This window comes from Anopheles gambiae, chromosome 3 (genome assembly GCF_943734735.2).
Source record: "Anopheles gambiae chromosome 3, idAnoGambNW_F1_1, whole genome shotgun sequence".
Lineage (NCBI taxonomy): Eukaryota > Metazoa > Arthropoda > Insecta > Diptera > Culicidae > Anopheles > Anopheles gambiae.
Genome location: NC_064602.1, coordinates 6,613,914 through 6,637,344, shown reverse-complemented (window position 1 = coordinate 6,637,344; position 23,431 = coordinate 6,613,914). Strand labels below are relative to the sequence as shown.

General features: G+C 48.9%; 1 protein-coding gene across 1 annotated transcript in view; it reads right to left on the bottom strand.

The window, feature by feature from the left end:
* LOC1277773 (methylcytosine dioxygenase TET) overlaps nucleotides 1-23,431 on the bottom strand; it is a 43,878-nt gene that overhangs the window by 8,535 nt on the left and 11,912 nt on the right. Inside the window, exon 2 of the mRNA XM_061656012.1 lies at nucleotides 9,974-12,359. Coding sequence (XP_061511996.1) covers nucleotides 9,974-11,230 — 1,257 coding nt within the window. The 5' untranslated portion in view covers nucleotides 11,231-12,359. The remainder of the gene's footprint in view (nucleotides 1-9,973; nucleotides 12,360-23,431) is intronic.

Sequence of the window (23,431 nt, the reverse complement as noted above, 5' to 3'; positions counted from 1 at the left end):
AGCGGGCGGGATGTCCTCCATCCGAAGAAGATGAAGAGATTAAAAGTCGTCCAGCGCCTGAAACCCGAAGCCATGTTCATCCCTGCGTCATCAGCCGTGACCGATTCTTGATGGACCGGGAGGAGGGGGGGGGAGAGGTCTTTTTTCTGCGGCCCCCTTTTTCTCAGGCGAATCAATCAGCCGGTCGGGTAGGTTGCGGTCTCATAAATCCAATCGAAGTCTCCCCGGTAGCCACCCGGTGCGTCGTCCGGAAGTGCTCACGACCCCGCTCGCGCGAGACCCCGTTTTGCTTACGCATGCACACCACGCGATGGATGATGACGATGATGATGATGATGATGGCGCAGTGGCAGAATGGTGGTGTCAGTTAATTAAGTGTACGACCGTGTACACCCGGCCGAAGCCGAGGAAGTTAGTCTTCTAATAACGAATGCGTCCGGTTGAAGGCCGCCGGCACTTGGCAGCGTCCGGCTTCACATCTAGGGAGATGCCTGCACCAACAGAGGAATGCCGTGCCATCCCTTGTTCGCTCTCTTTCCATTTCTCTCTCTCCCACCAGCCGGACAACACAACCCGACGGACCCGTTTACACATGTTTTGCAGCCCTGCACATGGGCTTCTTCTTCGACCAATCTGCTGCGCAGGCTTGGTTGGGAGGCAAGCGCATATTCTTCGCCCTCTCCGCCGTGGGACACTGGGTGTCCGCAATGGGTCGTGGGAACTGAAATTTGAAGACGTCCACAGCGCGACATCACAGCATCACACACACGCCCTGGAACTCTCTCCCCGAATGCCCCGAGATGCTCTACAAAGTTACACACAAGCGCGCGTGTGTGTGAAACGAGCGATGAGTAGCAGCAGTCGTTTTGGCTTCGAAAAACTCATGTAGGTCATTTTTTAACCAGTGATCCCAGCTTCCAGCTTATCCGGCCCGATTTGTCAGCGACTCCCAAGCGCTCCAAGCAAGCACGCTCACTCACACCATCCATTAATCATCTTTTCTTCGCCACCTCAATGGTGCAGGACAATTTGTTATACTTACCCAAATCGTCTACACCCCGCACAAGTCCGAGGGCTGAAGGATTAAACCTTATTCAGCACCGAATCGGATCCGTTTGCTTACCTCAACAGGCCCGGCAGGATATAGTGATGATAAAACGCTTCAAAGTCTTTGTGAGCATTGGGCATTGGAGTTCGTCTTTTCTTTTCGAAACACTTTGTATCTCTGCGCGCGTTTCACAGTGAAGTCGTCACTTGCTTTAATGAGACCGACCTGTCATTAGGGTGAGCGTGCGGGCGAGCTTTTCAACGCCTTCCAACATCCACACCGACATCCTCCACTGACTTGCCGAATGCACCAACTCCCTCGCGCGCATCGTTTTTCTGTCCAATTGAATAATGACACTAATGGTGCGCTGGTGGTGATGATGAGTTTGATGATGGTAATCATCGCCCAAACGACGCCCAAAACTGGAACCGTTTAACCGGCATCATCGCTGTTTCCCTTCTTTTCCTTTGTTCACGCAATTGCAATCTCGCAATGCTACTACCCACCCAGTGGTGAAGTGGTTGCAATTTTGTACCGTTTTACCACATTTTTCGCTGGCTAGTTAAATGTTTCCCAATCTTCCAATGAATCCCCACGAAGTACCCAACAGCCTCGAGACGAAGGAAACGCATCCAATTAGCTGTTCGATTCCGGTATCGGAAATAAGCCATCGTGGTGGTGCGTGGTCATCATTGCTTCCGCACGTTTCTCAAGCAGCTTCCCTTTCCCTACGGTCATCAATTTCCATCGTATGACGTGCGAGTGCGTTGGACCACAATGTCCATACACACCACCGCCCGAGCCTTAAAATTCCATTATGACAACCGGTGGGTCCGCGAAACCCCTCGCAGACCATGAATGAAACACATTGTTGAGCCCGGTGAGCCTGTGTTTGATTGGAGTTGGCAGTGAAAAACACCCCGTACCAAGGGGGTAAATATTTGCCATAATCTCAATGCTCGCTTCAGGTGAAGCAGCTGTCCGACCGCTTGCGCAGTGAAGTGCGCGAGAAGCGCAAAAAGATCGATCGAGGAGGAGACTGACCCTGACGCAGGGGCGACTATGTTGCGCACACGATCGATCATCTGTCAGCCGAAAGAGCCGAAGAGAGAAAGAACGATACAGTGGAACAAAGTGGAATGCGAACAAGCCGGGACCCGAAAGAACGCTTCACCTGTCCCGGTGTCGAAAGTCGGCGCGAAACGCCAGTACCCGGGGGCCAAGAGAAAGATACCCCGCGGTGTCGGTGAAGTTGGTCACCGATATTTCGAGCGTCTTTCATGCGCAAGAAGGCACCCTAAAGGGAACCTGTTGCAAATGGAGTACTGGGCTGACCTCTTCCTGACCTGGGCCGCGTTCGTTCGTTCTTCTGCTTTCAACCCGTAAAAAGTTTATTGAACTAACTTCATCAGGCGAACCTGTTAGGCAGTGCCGTCTTGGGCAGTGTAAGTCCGTCGACTGTATCGACTTTGTTTTTACGAGCCCGTCTTCTCACTTTCTTTGCGTAACAACTGTAACGGATTTGGTGCACTGCGCACTGTTTGTTCAACAGCACTCGTTTTTATTCGTTTTTAACAACAGTTTGTGCGATAATTTACAACACAAACGCTTCTTTGTCGGCTCCCGCACTCTCTTCGCGCGTAACCGAAAGTGTAATAAATACGTTACCAATAAAAAGAGACGCTCTGTTTCTTCCTGTTCGTCCATTTGTACCGGCGAATCCAGTCCGACAAGACATCCACCGATGACATCCATAAAGCGATCCGCGCAACTCAATCCTGGCACGTCGCCGCCGGTGGCGATATTTGTGGTCGTAAAGTATCGCTCTGTCTCTCTTTCAATGGTGCCTTGCACACCAAAACTTCACCACCTTCCGTTGCACAACCACAAGCGATGCGGATTGAAGTGAACATGTGTAATTATAGGTGTAATTTTATGGCTGAAGCGTTTGCTGCAGTAGTGTGGCCCTTAGTGCAACTCCACCCAGCCCCACACAGAAGAGGTAATTTATTCTCAGACATAGACGTATGGGGCCCTGTCTAGCGCAAAATACTTTCCATTTCTTCTTCACAGAAGAGGGATCTTTAGCATATTCTACGCCGACTCTGTTTGATAGAGAGATAAAGCAGGCAAATAGGCTGATAAAAACCGATTCTTATGCTCTTCCAACCATGTCTGCGCTTCCCATGGGATGTGATGACGTGATTTGAATACATTTGTAATAATTGCCGCCATGGTCTCACTTTCCTTGGGCGGCCATTATCTCACCGGAACTGGGCGAAACTTTTTTCCCATTGTGCGCCATTTCCCCCGTCGGATGGGTATGGTAGTGTGTTATAATTTAAAAACTAGAAGAAGAAAAAGAAACCCACTTCCACACCCACCGATCTCGATTCTAGATTGCAAAAATCACCCCCTTTGCTGCAGCATTGCAAAGGCCACACCTCTTCAGCATACCGGCAACCAGTCGACCTCGATCGGTTGCGCTGCAGACGGGAGCTTTACACTTTCACCGATGTGCATTTGGGCTTTGCACAAACTGCGAGAGTAGAACGCCTCCAACGGCTAACGTCCAACGTTCCGTTCGTTCTTCCCACATAATGCGGTGGGCTGCACCGGACACCCAAACACTCCGAGAGCTCCGGTTTGCGGTCCACTGCCCGCTGCCCCGTCACGGTTCACGGCAGTTTTGGGCGGTGGGAATCGCGGGATGAATGAATTATGTTTTGTTTACGCCGCAGCTTCGGTGTATGATTCGTTGCACACACAAAAAGGCTTCCCCCCTCCCCGTTTGAGTGGAGCATGAGCACGAGAGGAAACGGAAACAAAGTGGGTGAAATGTCACGCATGTGACTTTTTCATACGATCGTAAATTGATCCTCCGCAAAATTGAGCAAAAAAGAAATACAGACACGCAGACACATTCGCAGAAAACGTGTGCCCTTTTGCTGTTTTTTTTTTTTGTGTTATGTACATATTCATAACATTTACAACACACGGTATCCGCCCTGTATCTAAAACAGTCCAACGCGTCATACCACATGGTGATGCCAGTCCAACCCATCTAAACGCCCAACCCGTTCTCTACGTACCCGCGCACTAGTAGTTTGCGTTGGCGCAGCGGTTAGGAGGCAAAAGGGTTCGTTAGACTTTACGACATGACTCACTCCTGCACTCCAGACCTCGTCGTCGTCGTCGTCGTCCGTCGGGCCTCCCTAATCAAGCAATTGCTCAAACGTCGGCACGATCCTCCTGCAAACTCCGCACTCCAGCCGGGTGGAAGTGATTATTGTCATCCAATAAACCGACACGAGACAGGGGCCAGGCACCATCAAGCATCAACATAGATCAACACCACGATGAATTCGGCAATGCTAGAATCGTCCGTGGGCGATCGGTCGTTACACTTACGCTTGATTAACGATCCAATCGTGCGGGCCAGGTTAGAGCGACAAAATCCGGAGCGGGAGGCTCAGAAAACTCCCCCAAAAAAGGGGTGTGTGTGCGCTAGACGCACACAGATCCAATTCCGTTGTTTCTTCAATCTCCGCTCGAGATTATCAAACGAAACCATTTCGTTCGCTCGCTCCGTAGGGCCTAGAATTTGTGTGGGTGTATAATTCGATTTCCTGCTCGGTAAATTGATTGGAGAGCGGTACAGAAGTGTCGCTTAACGAAACAACGGTGCTGACACTATCGGGAGATCGGGGCGGGAACGGAACATGAGACATCTCGACGAAGGGAATTTATGACACCGAATTATGGGAAGCTAAATTAGCTTTCATCAGCAACACATTCACATTCGTTATTGATTTTTTTTTTCTATCTCTACAGCCTAGATATGACTCAAAAAAGGCCATTTTATCTTCTTTACAAACACTCAACACCTTTATTTGCATACAAATAGGCTAAAATATTCCCTAAACATTCTTGACAAATAATGTTCTCTTCACACACCCAAAACGCAAAGCAAATTTAAGTGTCTCATTGCATGACTTGCTTTCAAAATATCCCGTCCAAGCCCGACTTTTTTTTTTGCGAAACACCAACTGCTAAATGCGTACACCGCCCTGCGTGTTACACCCAATTTTCATTCAAATTCAACAACAAAAACTACACGCTAATTTATGCCTGCCAGGTAAATCTCATCTCTCCCCCCCGGCAGCTGCTGTGCTACAGGGCGTGCTTTATAGGCGTGGGATTGGCTTCCGTCCCGTTCCCAGACTGTAATCAGTGCGGGTACGGCGCAAAACGTACACGACGTTCAAGCACTACAATGGTATCACAATTCTTAGCCACCGCCATCCAACCAACCAACCAACCGACGATCGTTTACGTTCCCCTCGCAGTAATGTTTAAATGACGAAATTGCAGAAAACAGCAAGCAGCAGCATGCGTAAACAATGTTTTATTTGCGTATGGCGTGATTCGGGCAGCTCACACACCGAGAGCACGCAGAGAGCACGACCCGCTCGGTTGCGAAAGAAAGCGATAAAAAAACACAGACACTGCGCGTTCGCCAGCCAGTTGCCAATGTTTGTTAATGCAATTAAAGATGTTGTTGTTATGACGTTGCGTACCTTTATTTTTATGTTCTCTGGCCACAGCACAGCTCCAACCGCTGTGCGCACTGTTTGGTATGTAGCATTTTGTTTGCATGTGTTGTTAGTTTTTAGGCTCCGGTTGTTTCGGGAACTGAGCGACACACAGCCACCACACCACAAACCATTGCCCAGTAGGTAAGGTGTGAGTTGATTGGGCAGTGGAAACTGGACTGACTAGTGAGCAGGGTAATTTTGCTGCCAGATGAACTGTGCGGCAACATTCCACCGCATTTGGAAGGAAACGCACAACAATCCCCCAAAAAATCTGGCCAATTTCGGTCCCCGAAAAGGAAGCGACACAATTCTCCACACCGAACAGGGCCATGTGAGCGTGTCGCGAGGGGAACCTACCACTCACCGGAGGTGAAGACGGAAAACCCCTTCAAACCCCAAACTCGCTTGCGGTGCGTCATAATTTTGGTCATTATATTATGCTCGGTCAAACCACCCATCCCCATCCCCGGTTTGAACGTCCGTTTGAAACCCATGGACAAAAATTAAGATAATGCCCAGATTTATCGAGGCTAGAGCCCCTCCGCCATCATCCTCCGTTTCCGACCCGCACAGTCACACAACATCATGAGTGGTAGAGCCGATCTTTTTTTTGAAAGTCACAAAACACGCAAACACGGTTCAAACAAACGGCGGCCACCAAACGGGGTAAAATCCAAAATTCCCATCCACCTTGGCGACCCTGGGCGCCCAACACCGACACACACAGAAACACACGCACGATCATTAGACTAACCGGATTGCAGTGGTGCGGTGGAATGTTTCGTTTTTCCGCAATTGCTAATAAACGGGTGCGAAGCGAACCGAATGGGCATGCGTGGAAAAACTGACACAAGTGTCTGAGAACTGGAGAGGTTGGATGAGAGAGGAAGGGTGAGAAGAAAGAGGCAAACAAAAACAACGACAAAACTACTTAATTTGCGCTGCCCTGATGGTTTGCACTGCCTGGGAATGGGGCAGCAAAACGGCACAGAGACCTCTGACTCTCTCTCAGCGCATGCAATTCGATCTGGACGTATGGTGCCGAAAGGATGAAGAGCCTGAGCTGACCGTGACGTTAGCTTAAGCCGGTGAAGGGTACTACACACCAGCCCCAAAGCAGAGCGAACGAGAGGTGAGAAAACGTCCAAAGGGGAAGCCATACAGCCACTCGGCTTGCGACTTGCAATTAGATGTGACGGGGCAAACGGAACGGAGAGATGCCACCGAAACGAGTAATTGAAATTTCATTAAAGGCTTCCCAAACTGACCGACCGGTTAACACTCTCAGCCCGCACAGCGCAACAGCTGCAGGCTGCAGCAATCTCTGACGGCAGCCGCCGTCGCAGCGCACGCAAAAACGAACGACTTCAACGCAAGCGACGAACCCTTACTTTGGCAGTGGAGCGGATTTGAACAGAGAGTAGTTTTTGGGTTTTCTGTTTGAACGAACACTTGCAGTCGGAACCATACCATCCGGTACGGCTCTTTTATGATGTACCATCGCTTCAGAACGCATTAAAAATTGAAGTGCCTGCGCCCAGCTGGTTCCGGTGCGCTTTGGAACCCAGCACACGCGACCATACGGCGAAGGGGGAATGAGTATTCTTTCTGTGCAAGGTGTTTTTACGAGCCATTGCTACCGGGGGCAAAAGTACCGGAAATAATATGTTTTCCTTCGTTTATGCGCACATGTGAATGTTGTGTCTGTGTGTGTGTGCTATTCTTTTATTAATCTCCTCCCTTCTCCAACGTCGCTTTCAATATTAGCAACAACGGGAAGCGATAAATTGCACCAGATTAGACCGGGCTCGAACCCGGTACTCTCACTTTTGTTTCGCTTCTACACGTCGAACCCCAAACAGTGTCCCTCGTTTCCGTTTTTTTTTTTTTGTGAATGGCATGAAATGGCATTTCCCGCTCCAAAAAACGAAACGCTCCACCCTCCGTGGCTTTATTTATTGCCCTTTTATAAACTATTGTACAGAGAGTTCTTTCTTTACTTTTGGGAATGTTTTATTGCTGTTTTTTTGTTTTGTTTCATTTGTTGCTTCTCCGCTTCCAAAGATTTTATTATTTGCCACTGTCTCCGTTCTCCTTCTTTGTCTGAATGGTGTGTGCCATCAGTGATTTAAAGATAAATGGACTTTATTTAGCATTATGACGCTTAATTTGCGTGTCTTAAATGGCGACCGTGTGAATTGGCACGGCCGTATCGTAAATGGTTTTATTAAGAGTGACAATGCCGGACGGGGTAGGGAAATTATCTAACCTATTAAGACGATCAGAGACACATGATAAATCGTCTCAAATGAAGACACTTTGAGGCTATTTTCTTTGGTTGTTATTAATCTGACTTTTAAGCTTAAACTTTTACTACCTTTTCTCATCTAATTTAGTAAATTCCAACTATATTCTTCTCTTTCTCTAAACTTCCAACCAACACAGCTATCACGGATTTCATACGCCATAGCACACACACACAAGCACAGCATCATAATGCCGAATGAAATTAACCTAACGGAGCATTATTACTGGCCGCGATCGGGCCTGGCCACCAAGTGCGCAGGAATATATGTATATATCTGCATTGCCCCCCCCAAAGCCCCCGAATCCGCAAGCCAAAAAGCAATCAGCAAGCAAACACGAAACAACAAGAAATGATCGCTTCTTCTCTCCCTTCTCTCCCAGTTCATTGCACACACACACACACACACACATATCATCGCAACGCAAATGCACAGCGAGCTCGTGTGCATGCGGCTACAAAGTTGAAGCATTTACAAAGGGTAATTTTTTCCCGACTTAATGAAATAATCGTGCAAAGAAGCTTTTTACGGCCGGCGAGAAAGAGGCGAGAAAGCGATGACCTTTGTTTGCAAAAAGGGTTTTCGGGGTTCGCTGGATGTCGATTCCAAATAGCCTAAATGTCGCCCTCGCGTGTGTTTTGTTTGGAAAAATTTTCGTATTGGAAAAGGTTGTTGTAAGTAAAGCCCTGCGCAAAGCCTGCAAAGCATGGGAAAGTGAAGAACAATGAAGCAACGTACACGACACGTTCGGTATGTAATTTTAATTTGATTTTAATTTTCACTCAAAATTCACCATGTAATGCAGCTCTTTTCTCGCCGCCGTCCGTTTTTGGTTATGAAATTTCTCTCACAACCGGGCTTTTGCCCTTTTCAAAGGCTCGCCGTATTTTTCGACACCTTTCTAGATGGAGCTGCACATTGGATGGAGCAAAACATCACACCCCGGTTCAGGCAAAACACCTATTTGTACGGACCTAGAGTTGCGGCCGTTTCGATTGTGCCCGTCTAGTCGGTCTAATCGCAATCGCCTTTCGTAAAGCAAAACTCATTCATCATAATCAAAGGGCTTGTACGGGGTGACTACATTGTTTGAGGTTGTGTGTGTCTAGATCTGGGCGAAAGTCAACGGCGTAATGGAAGCACTCCCCCTTCGTCACGGTGGAGGAGACACTTTAGACGTGCCCTTTCCCCTAATGGAGAACAAAACGACAATGCTACAACAAGTCCACCAGCGTGACAATCGTACGGAAACGAACCATATCGAATTGACAAATTGCGCCCACCGCACTGTCAACGGAGACTTTTCGCAAAGCGCGTGACTCACAACAACAACACAGAGATGACAAAACCGGGGCGAACCAGCCTCTAAACGGTTTTAGAGATCGTGTCGGAAGATAACTTTCCTTTTTTTCCTTTCTTCCCTTTTAGTGTTTGTGTCGCAAACAAGACATCGCATGGTGGATCTTTAAAACGAGTTGGCGACCCCTCCCGTACATCTGACTCCTTGGCAAGACACATCCAAAAGCAGGGAAATCGCATCAACACACACAAACGGGGACATTTTTCGGGTGAAATTTTATCACTGATAAACAACACACACGGCCAGGGGAACAACTTTCGAACCAGTTACCAGAGACGGGACACGCACGGGTCCATTACGGGTCTATCGCGCCTTTAGGCGCCCCACTCAATGTCTCCCCCTTCCACGAGCGGCACCACATCCAGAAATCAGTCCCACATCACACGTCGATGGCGAACGGGGCGGGAAAAGGTCAAAAACTTTCTCCTTCGTTTGGGATCGAACGGGAGGGGTGGACACTCCTCCCCGCTCTCTTAAAGGTAAAAGCGGGAACTGGGCTGTGCCCACCCGGCATTGCGAAAACAGGTTTCCCGCTGGGTGTAAACACACGCGCGTGCCTCTCACTGGCAATCCCATTCCTCGATGTTCGATCCGTTCGAAAGTCCCGCAACCTGTCGGATGCACCAAACACTCCCGAATAGGGATTGGGATGCCAACTCACCTGAAAGTGCCGGTTCTGCTCCAGCGCCGAGATGCGTCCTCCGCCACCACCTCCACCCCCACTGGATGAGGTCGGTGTGGAGGAGGTTTCGGACTCCGCTTTCCGGACAAACTTCAACATTTCCTGGTTCTGCTGTTGCTGCTGCTGCTGCTGTGCTGATTGGTGCTGCTGGAGTGTCTGAACCGGATGCTGGGACTGCTGTTGCTGCTGCTGATGGACACCGGTCGCAGTGGGCAGGTGGGAAGGTTGGGATGGTTTGTGCAGACCCGACCCGTTCGTGGTCGGTCCGTTCGTACTCGCCGGTTGACTACTTTGATGCACTATTGCCGTCGTTTGATGGATGTGACCGGCGGAGGGACCGTTCGATGCCGGCGCCGGTTGTGGGGCTTTCGCGTGCGCCAGATGAGCCTGCAACGATCGGGTCGAGCTGGTCGTCTGATCTTCCGAGGAAGACTCCGAGCTGAGCCTTGCGTGCGGTGCTGGAGGAAGATGATGTAGCGTTTGGATTTGCTGCTGCTGTTGCTGCTGTTGCTGCTGATGGACAGTGATCGCAGCCTGCTGCGATTGAACCGGCTGACTCGCCGGAGCCGCTGGACCACCGTTCACCAGTGGAGGTAGATTCGAGAAGCGGATATGCTGACGGGGCGCAAGCAAGCGGGAAGGATTCGACGGCTTCTTCAGATGCTCGCCGAAGTATCCCTTGCCGTTGGTGCCGTTGTACGCGAGTCCTCCGTTTTGGGCTCCTTCCGGTCGTTGGTAGGCTGCTTTCAGGTGACCGCCGTTCGTGTACCCGTTCTTGAGGATGCCTCCCGGTGGGTGCGGTGGTGGTTGATAGCGGGGCGGTATGTGGCTACCCGGTGCCTGGCCCGTCCCACCACCACCACCGGCCGACGTTTGCTGGGGGATACCGCTCGGGGACTTCACCAGCCCACCACCATTGAGGGCGGACGTGAAGATGCCACCGCCAGGATGGTGCCCGACACCGTTCGACAGTGAGGTCGTCACCACCGTCCCTGTTACTTGCTGATGTTGCTGTTGCTGCTGTTGCTGTTGCTGTTGGAGGTGCTGTTGGGCTTGTTTGAGTTTGTGCTTGTGCAATTGCTGCTGAAGATGCTGCTGCTGGAGCTGGTGATGGTGCTGTTGCTGCTGTTGTAGCTGCTGCTGCTGCTGTTGCTGTTGGGTGTGCGGTTGTGATTGCTTGCCTGTTAGACCTATGATATTTCCAGATAGCTTCAGGTTGCTAGTATTCGTTGTCATGACTACGGGGAGAGGAAGCTGGTGGGTTTAGCGAAGTAGAAAAGGCGTTGCTGCTACTGCTGCTGCTGCTGCTGGGTGTGTCTGGAGGCGACGGTAAGGTCTCCTCGGGCTTTTTTTACGATTCTTTGCTCCGGTTCTTCTGAAAACACATACACTTACACACTCATTCACTATCCCTCTCTATCTATCGCTTCTTTACGCTCCCAGGAAATCGTCCAGACTTCCTGCGCTGACTAATATTCTCGCGACCAACCATAAACGGAACCACTTCAAGCTATGCAGCGATAACGGCTCCACTACCCACTTCAGGAATGCTTGCTTGTAACTTGCACTCGCCTTGCACGAAAAACACTCCACAAAACGACAACAATTCTTCTCCAAAACGACACTATCAACGCGTCTCGCCTTTTTTTCTACGTTTTCCACCCCACAGGTTTCGTTTTCTATCACAAAATGTAGCCACTTCTTGCCGCCTAGATATCACACCGCACTGGAGCTACCGGGAACGAAGACACGATCACTGCACACGGGACCTTTGCCTGCGACACCATCGGACACCACGCGCAGCACCGATGACCAGCATCACCAGCCTTCCCGGCCGCACCAAACATTGTCATCGACCGCTCGCGTTCCTAAAACACCGACTTCGACGCCGAGCGCAAAAGGGAACCCGAAAAAGCTCAAGCTTCCTTATCATCCACTTACACAAAAACACACACACACACACACAGACTGGCCAACTAGCCTATCGCTCGCTGCTAGTTACCTGTCGCAGGTCTAGACAGAAAACATTCACCTGATAACGTCGCAAACGAGCTTTTCCGTGTTTTATCTATCGCTCACCACACCGAGGCACTGAGGCGAGTCCGATGAAGTCCGTCCGGACCGTCCACGCGATGGCACGGGAGGTCCTGCCCTGGGGCTGGAGGCTATTGCTGCTGACACACACACAAACGGTTCACAACGGTGGTCCGTCTGCGACGATCGTGTGTCGATCACTGGCAGACGCTGCCGGCCAGGGGTTTCGATTTTCGACCACCGATGGCGATCCTCGAGTTTCGCGAACAGGGCTCAACACACACACACTTTGGCAAAAGTTCCGCGTGTGAAGGGAAACCGTCGATGGAGCCTGAAAAAATGAAAGGAAAAGAAGAGAGACGTGAGTCGTGAAGTGAGTTCCTCCTTGCTAGCCGGCGCACCGCCCTGGGGTTGGGTGTTTTTTTTTTTAGCGTATCCGATCCACCTGCAGCCACCGGTGGAATGCGCTGGTGAAAGATGTAAAGCAGCGGACATGATCAAGTTTCAATTCATACGGACGGCGCTGTGTGTAAATCCGCGCCCTGTGTTCTCGGCAGATAAGCACACAGACAAGCACACAGACGCGGCTTCAGTATCAAAATGGAAGAATAAAAATGCGCGCGCGCGCACGCTCCCAAAACTCGCTCCAGGGGGGAAAAACAAGTTCGTTACGATTTAAACTGAATCGAAAGTACCCCTCCGTCCCGTCCCGCACAGTTGAGCCTCCCTGGGAGCACTCCCCTCCGTCCCGAGGAAGCCCGGGATCGCTCCAAACGAAAGCCCGCCATTCAAAGGTTGGCCCGTTGAGCGTTCGCGTCTCTCTATCTCTCAAGTCCAAGACCGTCGTTGGCGTTGGTTCAAAATTTTAACGAACAAAAACCAAACCCACCGCCACACACTCACAAGCCACTAACCGGTGTGTGCGAGGCGGCGGCGACGGCAGCGTCTCGAGCGTTCGTGGCATGCGGCAACATAACCGGCAAACGAAAACCGCGACTATGCTGCGCGTGTGGGGAACGGGGAAGATCTCAAGAACGCCATCCCTCGTCTTCCGTCCTGCTGGGGGCCACACCACACCGTTCAAGGAACCGGTCTTGGCAGCCACGATCAGACCTCTCCAGGCAATATGCGAACGACAGAGAGAGAGATAGAGCAAGAAGAGCACATGCCTCCTCTTCAATGCTACTTTCACGGCAGCATCACCATGACGACAAGCTCTCACAAACACCGAGACGCGCGTGTACTTTAAAAAGCTACAAACGTGGCGACTCCCTCCCGGTTCTCGCCCTTCTTTAGGGATTCTCCAACCAGTCCATCCCCCCAAACGTGGGCCCAAGTTTGTTGTGGTTTCGCGAAAATGCCGTGTTTTGTGTATGGCAGTTCCTGCCAACACCAACACATTCGTATCTTCAGCTCGTGAAGTATCGCGCGCTTTTTTGTTTAACTCTCGCTGTCTCTTTTCCACCCTGCTGCCCCAACATAATTCGTTTGGAGCATGTTTGTGTGTCGCGCGGGCACGATCTGCCCCCGGAGAGCGGACCCTCTTCCCGCGCCCCGTGCAGCACACAAAAACAAGCTCCAACACATAAAACAACAAAACCTGAACCTGACCAAATGCTGCTCCGAAAAAGGCCCTCGTCGGCGGGTTTTTGAGGTATGTGGCGCAAATAGGGCCCGGTCTTGCCGGGGGGGATAGTGGGGCCTTTTGCACGAAAGGCTCCAGTTTTCCAGCCTGGTTCGGGACGGAGAGCCGCGAGCCGTCTTTCGTAACGCAGCGCGCTTTCCAAGACCAGCTCCTGCTTCTCACGCATCCTCGCGTGTGCACTTGGGAAGCTGCCCGGTGCACTATAGCTCGGGCTGGATAAGGGCATCGGAACGCGCGAATGTAACACAGTTTTTGAGCCCGAGCTCGAGCCCGCGCACTGAAGCAAACCGGAATGTAACGCAACGCCCCGCGCGCGCCCGAGCACAAGAACAGCGGGATGATATGTTGGACGACGCAGTGTGTGTGTGTGTGTGTGCGGAACCTTAAACGTCCCGCACGGTCGGTAATGAATCTCGCGGTGTGCCGCACGAGTCTTTTTGCTGCTGCTGCTGTCGTTATTGTTGTTGTTTTGTGTGAGCGAGTTTGAACCCGAAACCGCCCGCCCGGCGAAGCGCTTTTGACGACGCGGAAACCACACACGCAGCCCCGGGTATGCCCGATTTTGGGGCTGAACTTGTGTTTTTGTCCATGTTTGGTATGGGGTTCCAGGGGTCCAAAGTAAAGGCTGTGCTTCGGAGCCGCGTGTGTCTGATCTTTGCAAAAGGTGTGATACAAAACGGGCTTTTGTCTGTAGCTTTGCAGCGGTGTGTGAAAAACATCTAGGCTCTAGCTAGTTGCTGAGAATATTGCTAGGAAGAATAGGCAGATGTGTTCAGTAAGCTTGCCAAAAGATAAGTTTTGATGCTCTCAGATGTCATTCAAATGTTTCCAAGTATGTTCATAGCTTCAGGACCTATTGGAATATCATTGGAGCAAAATCATTCTCAGAATATCTATGATATTTTCAGATCTCAACGTTTCAAAACATACATTTGAGTACCTTGATATGTCTTTTAGCTACTTGCAAGCAAGTTCCTGTCTTTGAGACTTATTAAAAGAGCTTTGAAGCGATGTTATTTTCAGGAAATCTAAGAAATCTTCAGATATCAACGCTCCAAAGGTTACATTTGAATGCTTTGATATGTCTTTTAGATACTTCCAAGCAAGTTCCTGTATTTGAGACCCATTAAAAGAGCTTTAGAGAGATATGATTTTCAGCATATCTAAGAAATCTTCAGCTATCAACGCTCCAAACGTTACATTTGAAAGATTTGAGATGTCTTATAACTACAGTGAACCCTCTCTTATTTGAGAGGCGATGGGACTGTCGAATAAGAGGGGTTTTCAAATTACAGAGGTGGAATGTGAATGAAAGGTCCATCCAAACAAAAAAAAAGACAGAACATTTAGTATGCAGCCTTAACTGTTGCTATAGGAAACTGCGAACAGGATTGCCAATTTGAGCATACATCATTCAATAACCATGGCAACACCATACACAAATAAGAGGGACACAGATTTCAGAGGATTCCCAAATTAGAGGAACAAATATGTACTGGAAATCAAGGGACTGTGCAAAATGTTCAAATAAGAGAGGTTTTTCAAATTGGAGAGGTGTCAAATAAGAGAGGGTTCACTGTATTTCCAAGCATATTCCCAAGTTTAAGACTCATTTCAATAGCGCTGGAGCAAAGTCACTCTCAGAATATCATAGATATCTTAAGATATCAACTCACTTAGCCCAGATCTGTACACCTACCCCTTTCTCTGACATAATGATCAATATCCTCAACAGGGCACTGACATTAAAACAGATCTACACCTCCGATTGCTTGTTTGCACCAAACCTCTCCCTTAAGACATTGCTACCTACAATAAAACATCACACAAATATGATCCCTACCCCCCTACTCCCGAGACACAACAAGTTTATAATCCCCGATACGCACCAAATTTGTCATGACAAGCGCTCTCACCCACTCGAGTTTGTACGAGATATAAAATATTGCACTCATTTCATTACAAGATCCACTATCAAATTATTAACGACATGGTCGATCAAGAACAACATAAGCAAAGCCATAAAGCTGTGCAGCACGCGCAACACCGTTCTGTCCCCGTCGCCTTGTGGTCCGCGTACACGCACACTACTGCCCCTTATTTACACCACATCGCTGCCAGGCATAATTTGTACGATCGGCGTTCCCGGCAGCCACTGCGCCCCGAGAGCAAAAACTTATCAACATCACATTAATCAAGATAAAAACGGTTACAACCGTACGCTGCCGGTAGGGGCTGCTACCGGTGGAAGCATATTTCATAAGCGCTTGGGTGGTGGTTTTTTTTCGCGTTTTAAACGCGAACGTGCCCATGTACTTGAGCCAGTGAGCCTGGTATCGTGGCACCTGGAAAACTGAAACAAAACAAACGATCCTCCAGCTCATAACATGTAAAGCATGTAATAACACACGGGTTGGCCTCGTTCCAGCTTGGGGGGAGGGTGTAGATAAGCATAAGTCTCCACGAGAAGAATGACACCTTGACGCGCACACACCGCCGATGACATGGTCGAGAGAGAGAGAGAGAGACAGGGCGAATGGCATCATCTCTGGTCAGTTGTGAACTAGAACACGGACGGTTAGACCACAACGCCAGCATTCCGTTCCAGAAGAGTGCGCGCCAGCTTGCCAGCTCCACGGCTCCACGGTTGACACAACACGATGCTGCAGCTCCATCCAAGTGTAACAATCCGACAGATTGGCACGATTTGGATTGGCGCAACGATCGTCGAAGCACCGGAGCACCGCTGAACAGACGGAAAGGTCAGCCATCAAAGGGCCGTGGAATAGAAGCAGAAGGCAGACACAAAAACACTTCTAGGTACTCCGAGCAGTTACAGTCTCCGCTACAATTGTAAACCTCTATTACAGTGTGAATAAACTAAAAGAAAGACACTGGGAAGGGAGCGGCATAAAAAAGCCAATCTCTCTCTCTCTCAACCCTATGAAACAAAAAATTGCTTCATTCCACAGACCGATCCCAAAACCACAACCACTCATTTGCTTTATTCCAACACCCGGCGAAAGCCCGGCACCTCGTCCAAGCCGAACGTGCATACCAAGCCCTCTGGACGGGACTATAAATTTCATCTGTTTATTAACCTCGATCCGTCGCTTTTTTATTCGTCCTCCACCCCCCTCCAACCCCGCCCTCAGCAAATGAAGCGGTGCATTCGCGCGCATAAAATCCTATAAATCTCGCCCCTGCACCCTTGCACTAGCACAGCAACTCAGGCAACTCGGCTTGGGCTCAGAACTTTGGAGCAAACACACAAAAACATACAGCCGGTACTTTGCGGTACTTTTCACCCACCGGCGATGCCACTGGGTGTTAGTGTGTGTAGGGATGGGGCTGGTTGGGCTTTCCCTTTGGCACGATCCATCCATCCATCCATCCAGCCAGTCAGCCAACTACCTCCCCCAAGAGAAGAGACGTGCGGAAGATCAACGTGCGATCTTGTTTCGACGTTAGGCAACATATTTCCTGGAATGTATGGGGAAACCAGCGTTCCCTGCCGCAGCGGTGTCAACGGACTCTAATGATGTCTCTCCCCGCGCGCTAGAAACAATGACAACGCAAATTGCATAAGAGAAAGTACGGAGCGGGTTGCCGCTGACTGATGCAGCACTGGATGCAGTTCGCGAGATGCTCTTCCGAAAGCGGCAACGTCATCGTAGACAATTCCTCTTCAGCTTGCCTGCATATCGAGCAAGGGATCGTGCGAGCGTGATTGCATCTTACATCAACCATTTAGATAAAGTCACCGTAAAGCACCAAGCTCTCCTCGAGATCGAGGGGTTGACATTCTGAGTGGTCCGTGATTGATGAACCAGAATGCATTGTCTTTTCGAGCCTGTTGGTGCGTTTCGCAAAACCAGCTACAGCATTCCGGTACATCACTAGCAAATGTCACGCCTGGGAATTGATCGATCAATCAAGATCGTACGGCGCATGAAGCGAAGGCCATTTTGATTTAGCCAAAGATCACGATTGACACTGTTTGATGGTGTGGTTTTAGGAAAACTAAATAAAGAAGTTCTTGGTGTCTTATGAAAGTTTTATTTACCAAAGACATTAGACAATGTCTGCGTTCTTTAGCGCAGAAACAAACCTTCGAATAACCGCAAAATGTCCTTCCCAAACATCCATACAAACAAGAACAGAAACCTTAACCGACTTTAATCCACACAGGCGTCTACCTGGTGCGCCCGGCGCGACAGCAAAGTTGATCGATTGAGTTATTTTAATTTGTGGCGACATTCCTGCTCGCCACAGTCCGAAAAAACGAAACACTACAACCCGTTCAGAGTGTCGGGTGTCACAATCGCACGTGAAACGAAAAAAACAGAAACGATGATAGGCCACCTGTAATTGAAAGGGTCTTTTAATCCAGCCTTCCAACGCGGGTCTTCCATCATACCTTTCAACCCTGTCGAGTGCCTCCGGGAGATGTGGAGGGTTCCTGTACTACATTACAAGACATTCAAGGCTCCAAGTGAACAATGACCAAAGGGGTGTGTAATAACCCGTCATCATTTCACCGAGGCCTAGTGGGGGCCATAATTATCCACAAGCTCTCTCTCTCCCCCATCACACTCAGCTGCAAGCCTATCGCAGCCTTTTGAACCCGCCCGATTGGGTGTCGTTCAAGGCCATCTTTATTCGTCGCTGGTCGATAGTATAATTTTCAACCCTTACTTAAGGCAACCTCAATGGAGCCCAAGGAATCCACAGACCGATCGCGCCGCCGATCGGTGAAAAGGCATTTTTAATAACGTACCCAGCTCCGGGCGGACAGTCGGTGACATCGAGCAGCGTTCAATTACGAGGCATCCCACTGGAGCTAGCTTTCATCCGAAAATGAGATCGAACCTCTTAACCCCTTCGGCTCGAAGCTGGGATCGAAGTGAAACCTCCGCTGCGGCGATTTAAATGGACGCACAGCATTTGCATAAAAATACACCGACCTTCGGTGGATTTAATGTTTGAGTAGTTACGACGAGATTTTCTTCACCACATGCCGCCTCTCTCACTCTCTCGCACACGAGATGCACTCAAACTAAGGGAGGAATGAGGAGGCCCCTACAAAATGCCCATTCCCATTCATGAATCTCAACTCGCCCAACGGAACGGTGGACGGGTGCAGCAAGCGGTGCATATGGACTCCACCAGTGACGCGACACGAAACCCGGTGAAGCTGTGGGCCTGGTTTTCGCGGTCCAAAACAGGAAAACCTGTTCCATACCACCCCGTTTTCGAGTGGAGGCCCCGGGGTAGGAGGCATTGGGTAGGGGCCGCACACCAGGCGACGATGTTATCGACATATCTGCCCCAAGTCAACACAAAACTGCGGAGGTAGAAAGCTGTCGGAGTTGTTCGGGGCGACTATGGGCTTCGAACGACGAGATCCGTTCGCCGCGGTTGTCAGAAGGCGCTCACTTGGCGCTCAGTTTTAAAATAACGTACCATTGAGAGACCGTAAGAAGCGCGCGAAAGAATGAGTTCTACCTGCCGGGGTCGAACGTTCCCGTTTGTATGGGGAGAAATCCGCGAGGTTTTGCGCTGCGGATTTGGAACGAATGTTGTTTTCAATGTAACGTTTTGCTTCAAATTTTGCTTTAAATGTTTGTAGTGAATTGAACTTAGAGGTATGTAACATTTTGAAAATGTTTTGTGATCTATTTCCAATAAAAAAAGTTTTCATTAGTTTTGAAAATTTATATAAAAAACATAAAATATATCGGAATATTAATATACATACAAATATCTATAATAAAAAAGTTTTATGTATATATATATATATATATATATATATATATATATATATATATATATATATATATATATATATATATATATATATATATATATATATATATATATATATATATATATATATATATATAGATATTTGAATATTCATGTAAAGGTCAAATTAAATGTTTTTCATATTTTTCATTCAACTCTTTGAAATAAAATTAATCAGTATTTTTATACTTTTTTATAAAGTAAATCCAATCCTGTCGTCCCTCCTAAATTTGAAATAACTTAAATTCAAATTTAAAGAAAGTGAGTAAAGCTACCTTATAATTCATAGCAAATCATCCAATAATGATGTAACGAATGAAATCCAATACCAACGGCCAAAAAATTCAAAATTCAAAACTTAACCATCCTTGAATCGTAGATATAAACGTCTTTTAATGCTTGACAGTTGTATCTCATGATTCTCATTCGCTCATGAGCGTCGAACGGATTTCGTCGTTCGAAGCCGGTACTCGCCCCGGTTATCATTGAAAGCGGTTGATATGCGTGCCAAAGCAGCCAAAGAGAAAAGCCGGTTCCGTTCTCGCCGTGAGCTTCCTTGCCAGCTCTGAAACGGGGGAATGCCGGGGAACGCGCATAACTGGTAGGCTGAGTTGATGATGTTATCGACGATCGTGATCAGTGTTTGGACCGCGGTAGACCATCTGTTCCAATATCTGTCCAACGCGCTGTATTTATGAGGTACAAGCATTCAAGTATTTACAACCAAGTTAGAAAGAATGTTGCAAAGAACGGAACAGATCTTCAGAGAATTCGAACATACCTCCTTAAAGCTATCAATCTAGTTCCTAATCTCTCCAAGTTCGTCTACTTGGACATTTAAATTTCTCTTCCAACCAGCTAATTGTTACACTTTCGCAGCCCGCACACATCTCAAAAACGGAAGCAACACGGGCAACACGTCCTACATCTGGGTCCACCACCATCTGGGTCCTCTATCTGGGCAAACAGGTTCCGCTCTGTTCCACCACCTATGTTCCAGCCTCCACGTCCTGCCGATCAGCTGCCATTGATTTATGGATCGAGTTCGATCCGGGTTCGGATTAGACGTATCGAAACATGGCAGCCCTATCGCGCAGTGCACGCACACGTCTCCCGGGAGCTGCAGCTTGCGTGACAGCGCAAAAGGGGAGGCAAGCAAAAAGAGTCAACCGCGGCGACATTTATGGGAATGTAGATCATAAATAATCGCCCGGGTCCACCGGTGAAGGAAGAGAGATCGCCGAGAGAGCGGATGGGCTACTAATTTTCGTAGCGCGAGGAGTACGCCTCTAGCTGCAGACACCGCTCTAAGCAGTGGGCCCACTTTCGGTGCGGATGATTAGACGCTTGTGTGCAGATGATTTATGGCAGCGGCTCATCGATGAAACTGGCGGAGGACTAAAACGGATGCATTCAAACACACGCATGCACGCCGGGTTGTGTGAAGCATATTATTTTATCACGTTACAATATTTATTGAATGTTGCTTTTCCTCCCCTTTTTGGAGGGATTTTTCTCCCCGCGACAAGGACGGTTGGATGCTACAAACTATAAATCAACACTGCTAAAGAAGCGGGACCAGATCAGGCTTATCATACGTTCTCTCGTGAGCGTGCTGTTAGATCGTGCGCCATAATCATAGGGGTGTTAGCATGGGCTAAAGAGACAGGAAGAGGGCGTTTGAGCCTGTTGTTCTTCTAGCTCACCCCGAGCTAGAGCGTCACACATGGTCGTGTTAAACGGTGACCCTTATGGTGAAAATGTGAGGCTTTATTTCCTTCCAGTTTTGTTGGAATAATTTTGGGACGTATTCCAGGGGCGTTATATCCATAAATGATCATTACTGTACATTGGAGTTCAGACATTGGGGAATAAATTGATGGCATCCTTATGAAGCATTTTGACAGAAGTCAATATGCTGATCATCTAATAAATACCCATAATTGATCAAGTATTCAAAACCAAACCTACTCCTTTCGTTTTCTTCGTACGCACCAATAAGACGCGATGGACTCCACAGAGCTGATGACTAATAGCAGACAACATCCCCAAAGCCCATGTCCAAACTTATTGCCAAACGCGCGCGCCCCGAACGGAACCACCTACGGCCAAACGAGATGTGTTATGCAAGACTTTGCAAAATATTTCACCTCTCTCTCTCTTTCTCTCTTCACCTCTCTTGCTCCTTCCTTCTCGCGTGTTTGATGCGAGGCACCAGTTAATTTAACCTTCAATTCTTGCTTCCCGTGTTTGGCCAGGGGAAACCGTTAACCATTTCCTTCGCTAAGTGGCCCATCATGCCCATGCTCGTTTCGCGTTCCCGCCACGTTGACCTGCATCAAATTAGAAGCCTTCCCCAGATGATATGATGAACCGAAGAGACAGATCGAGAGAGAGAGAGAGAGAGAGAGAGAGAGAGAGAGAGAGAGAGAGAGAGAGGGAGAGAGCACAAGGAGAAAATAAAGTTTGATGCAGCTTCCATTACGCGCAGTAGAATAAAAAAAACCTCTCTGCTTTGTTTCGTTCGGATCTGCTGAAGATCCGGTGAAGACTCAGGACCTTCTCAGGCCATCTCGCCATTGACCATTTTCCAATCGACCGCGTGCGATGGCTCTGTAGAGCTCGGAAGAAATTTATTACCAACCTCCCTTTAATCGAGATTTTCCTTCGGCCTTTTCTAGCTGCATGGTTTAGAAGTCGGCCACAGGGAACCCTGTCCAGTGATTGCAAACGTGCCAGAGAGCGTGCTCTAGTAGCCGGGCAGCGATCATCCATACCCGACGATCCACAAATGATCCCGTTGCACGGCGCGCTCTGATGTCCTCCTTTGCCGCCTTGCCGTGCAGCGATCGCGTTCCCACTACACCCTTTCACCCTTTCCAGAGGTTTTAACCCCCCCCCCCCCCCCCCTCTCCCTGTCCCACATTACCATCAATATCGAACAGCACCACCGGGGGAGAAAGTTCACTGAACTCTTCGATCGGTTCGGTTTCGAGCGCGTTTCGGTTCATTCAGCGGTCTTCAGGCCAAACCGTCGCACCAAGCCGCGGGCCTTTGGGAGGAGAGGGCACACCACCACGTTTTCCCTACCTCGCACGGTCAACTTTCATAACGCCGGGCCATAAGTTTGGCGCTTTTCGGGCGTTTCGGTTGTTGTTGTTGTTATTATCGGTTGTTTTTTTGATTTTTGGTTTTTTGTTTCATTCCATTTCTCCGTGCACACCTCTGCATTTCTTCCTCTACTTAGCTTGACCGTGTTTTGTTTTCTTTTTCCACCCTTCCACCTTTCCCCTTTTGCTGCTGTGCTCTGTCTGTGTGTGTGTTGTATGTCTTTATTTTTTCATACATTCACGCACTTTTTCCATCTTTTTTGCTTTTGCATTTCTTTCATTCTACTTTTCGGTTCTGTTTTTCTCTCTCTCTCTTTCTCCCAGCTGCGTTTGGTGCGTTTCTTTGCCTTTTTTTTTGTTACGTTTTTGTGTTTTCTTTTCGTTTTTTTTTGCTATTGGCAGCTTTTCTTTCCTTTCTTCCTCGGAGTTTGTCACCGCGGTTTTTCTTTTTCGGTGCTGTTGTTGATGCTGCGCACACCTTTCTTTCCGCTGCCGCTGCCACCAGTATCGCCTCGATCGTATCATAATTTCTTCTTTCATCGATCACTTTCGTGAGCGGAGCGGAGTGGTGCTACAGAAAACCCGCTCCACCACTCAGCACCAACAAAAAAACAGGTCCCATGAGCCTCATTTTAGGAACGGCAAACCAGTAACAACGAAAAATCGTCGCCTCTCTCTCTCTTTCTCTTTGTTGCTCTATTCCTTCTCTTCATTGCGCTCCTTTCGCGGGCCTAAGAGAAAAACGGCCTTTTCTATCGGTTCAGGTTCAAGTTTACGGGGCGATCTTACACACAGCTCGCCCTCTGCCTGGTCCCGAAAGTTGCGACCCAACGTCCGAAC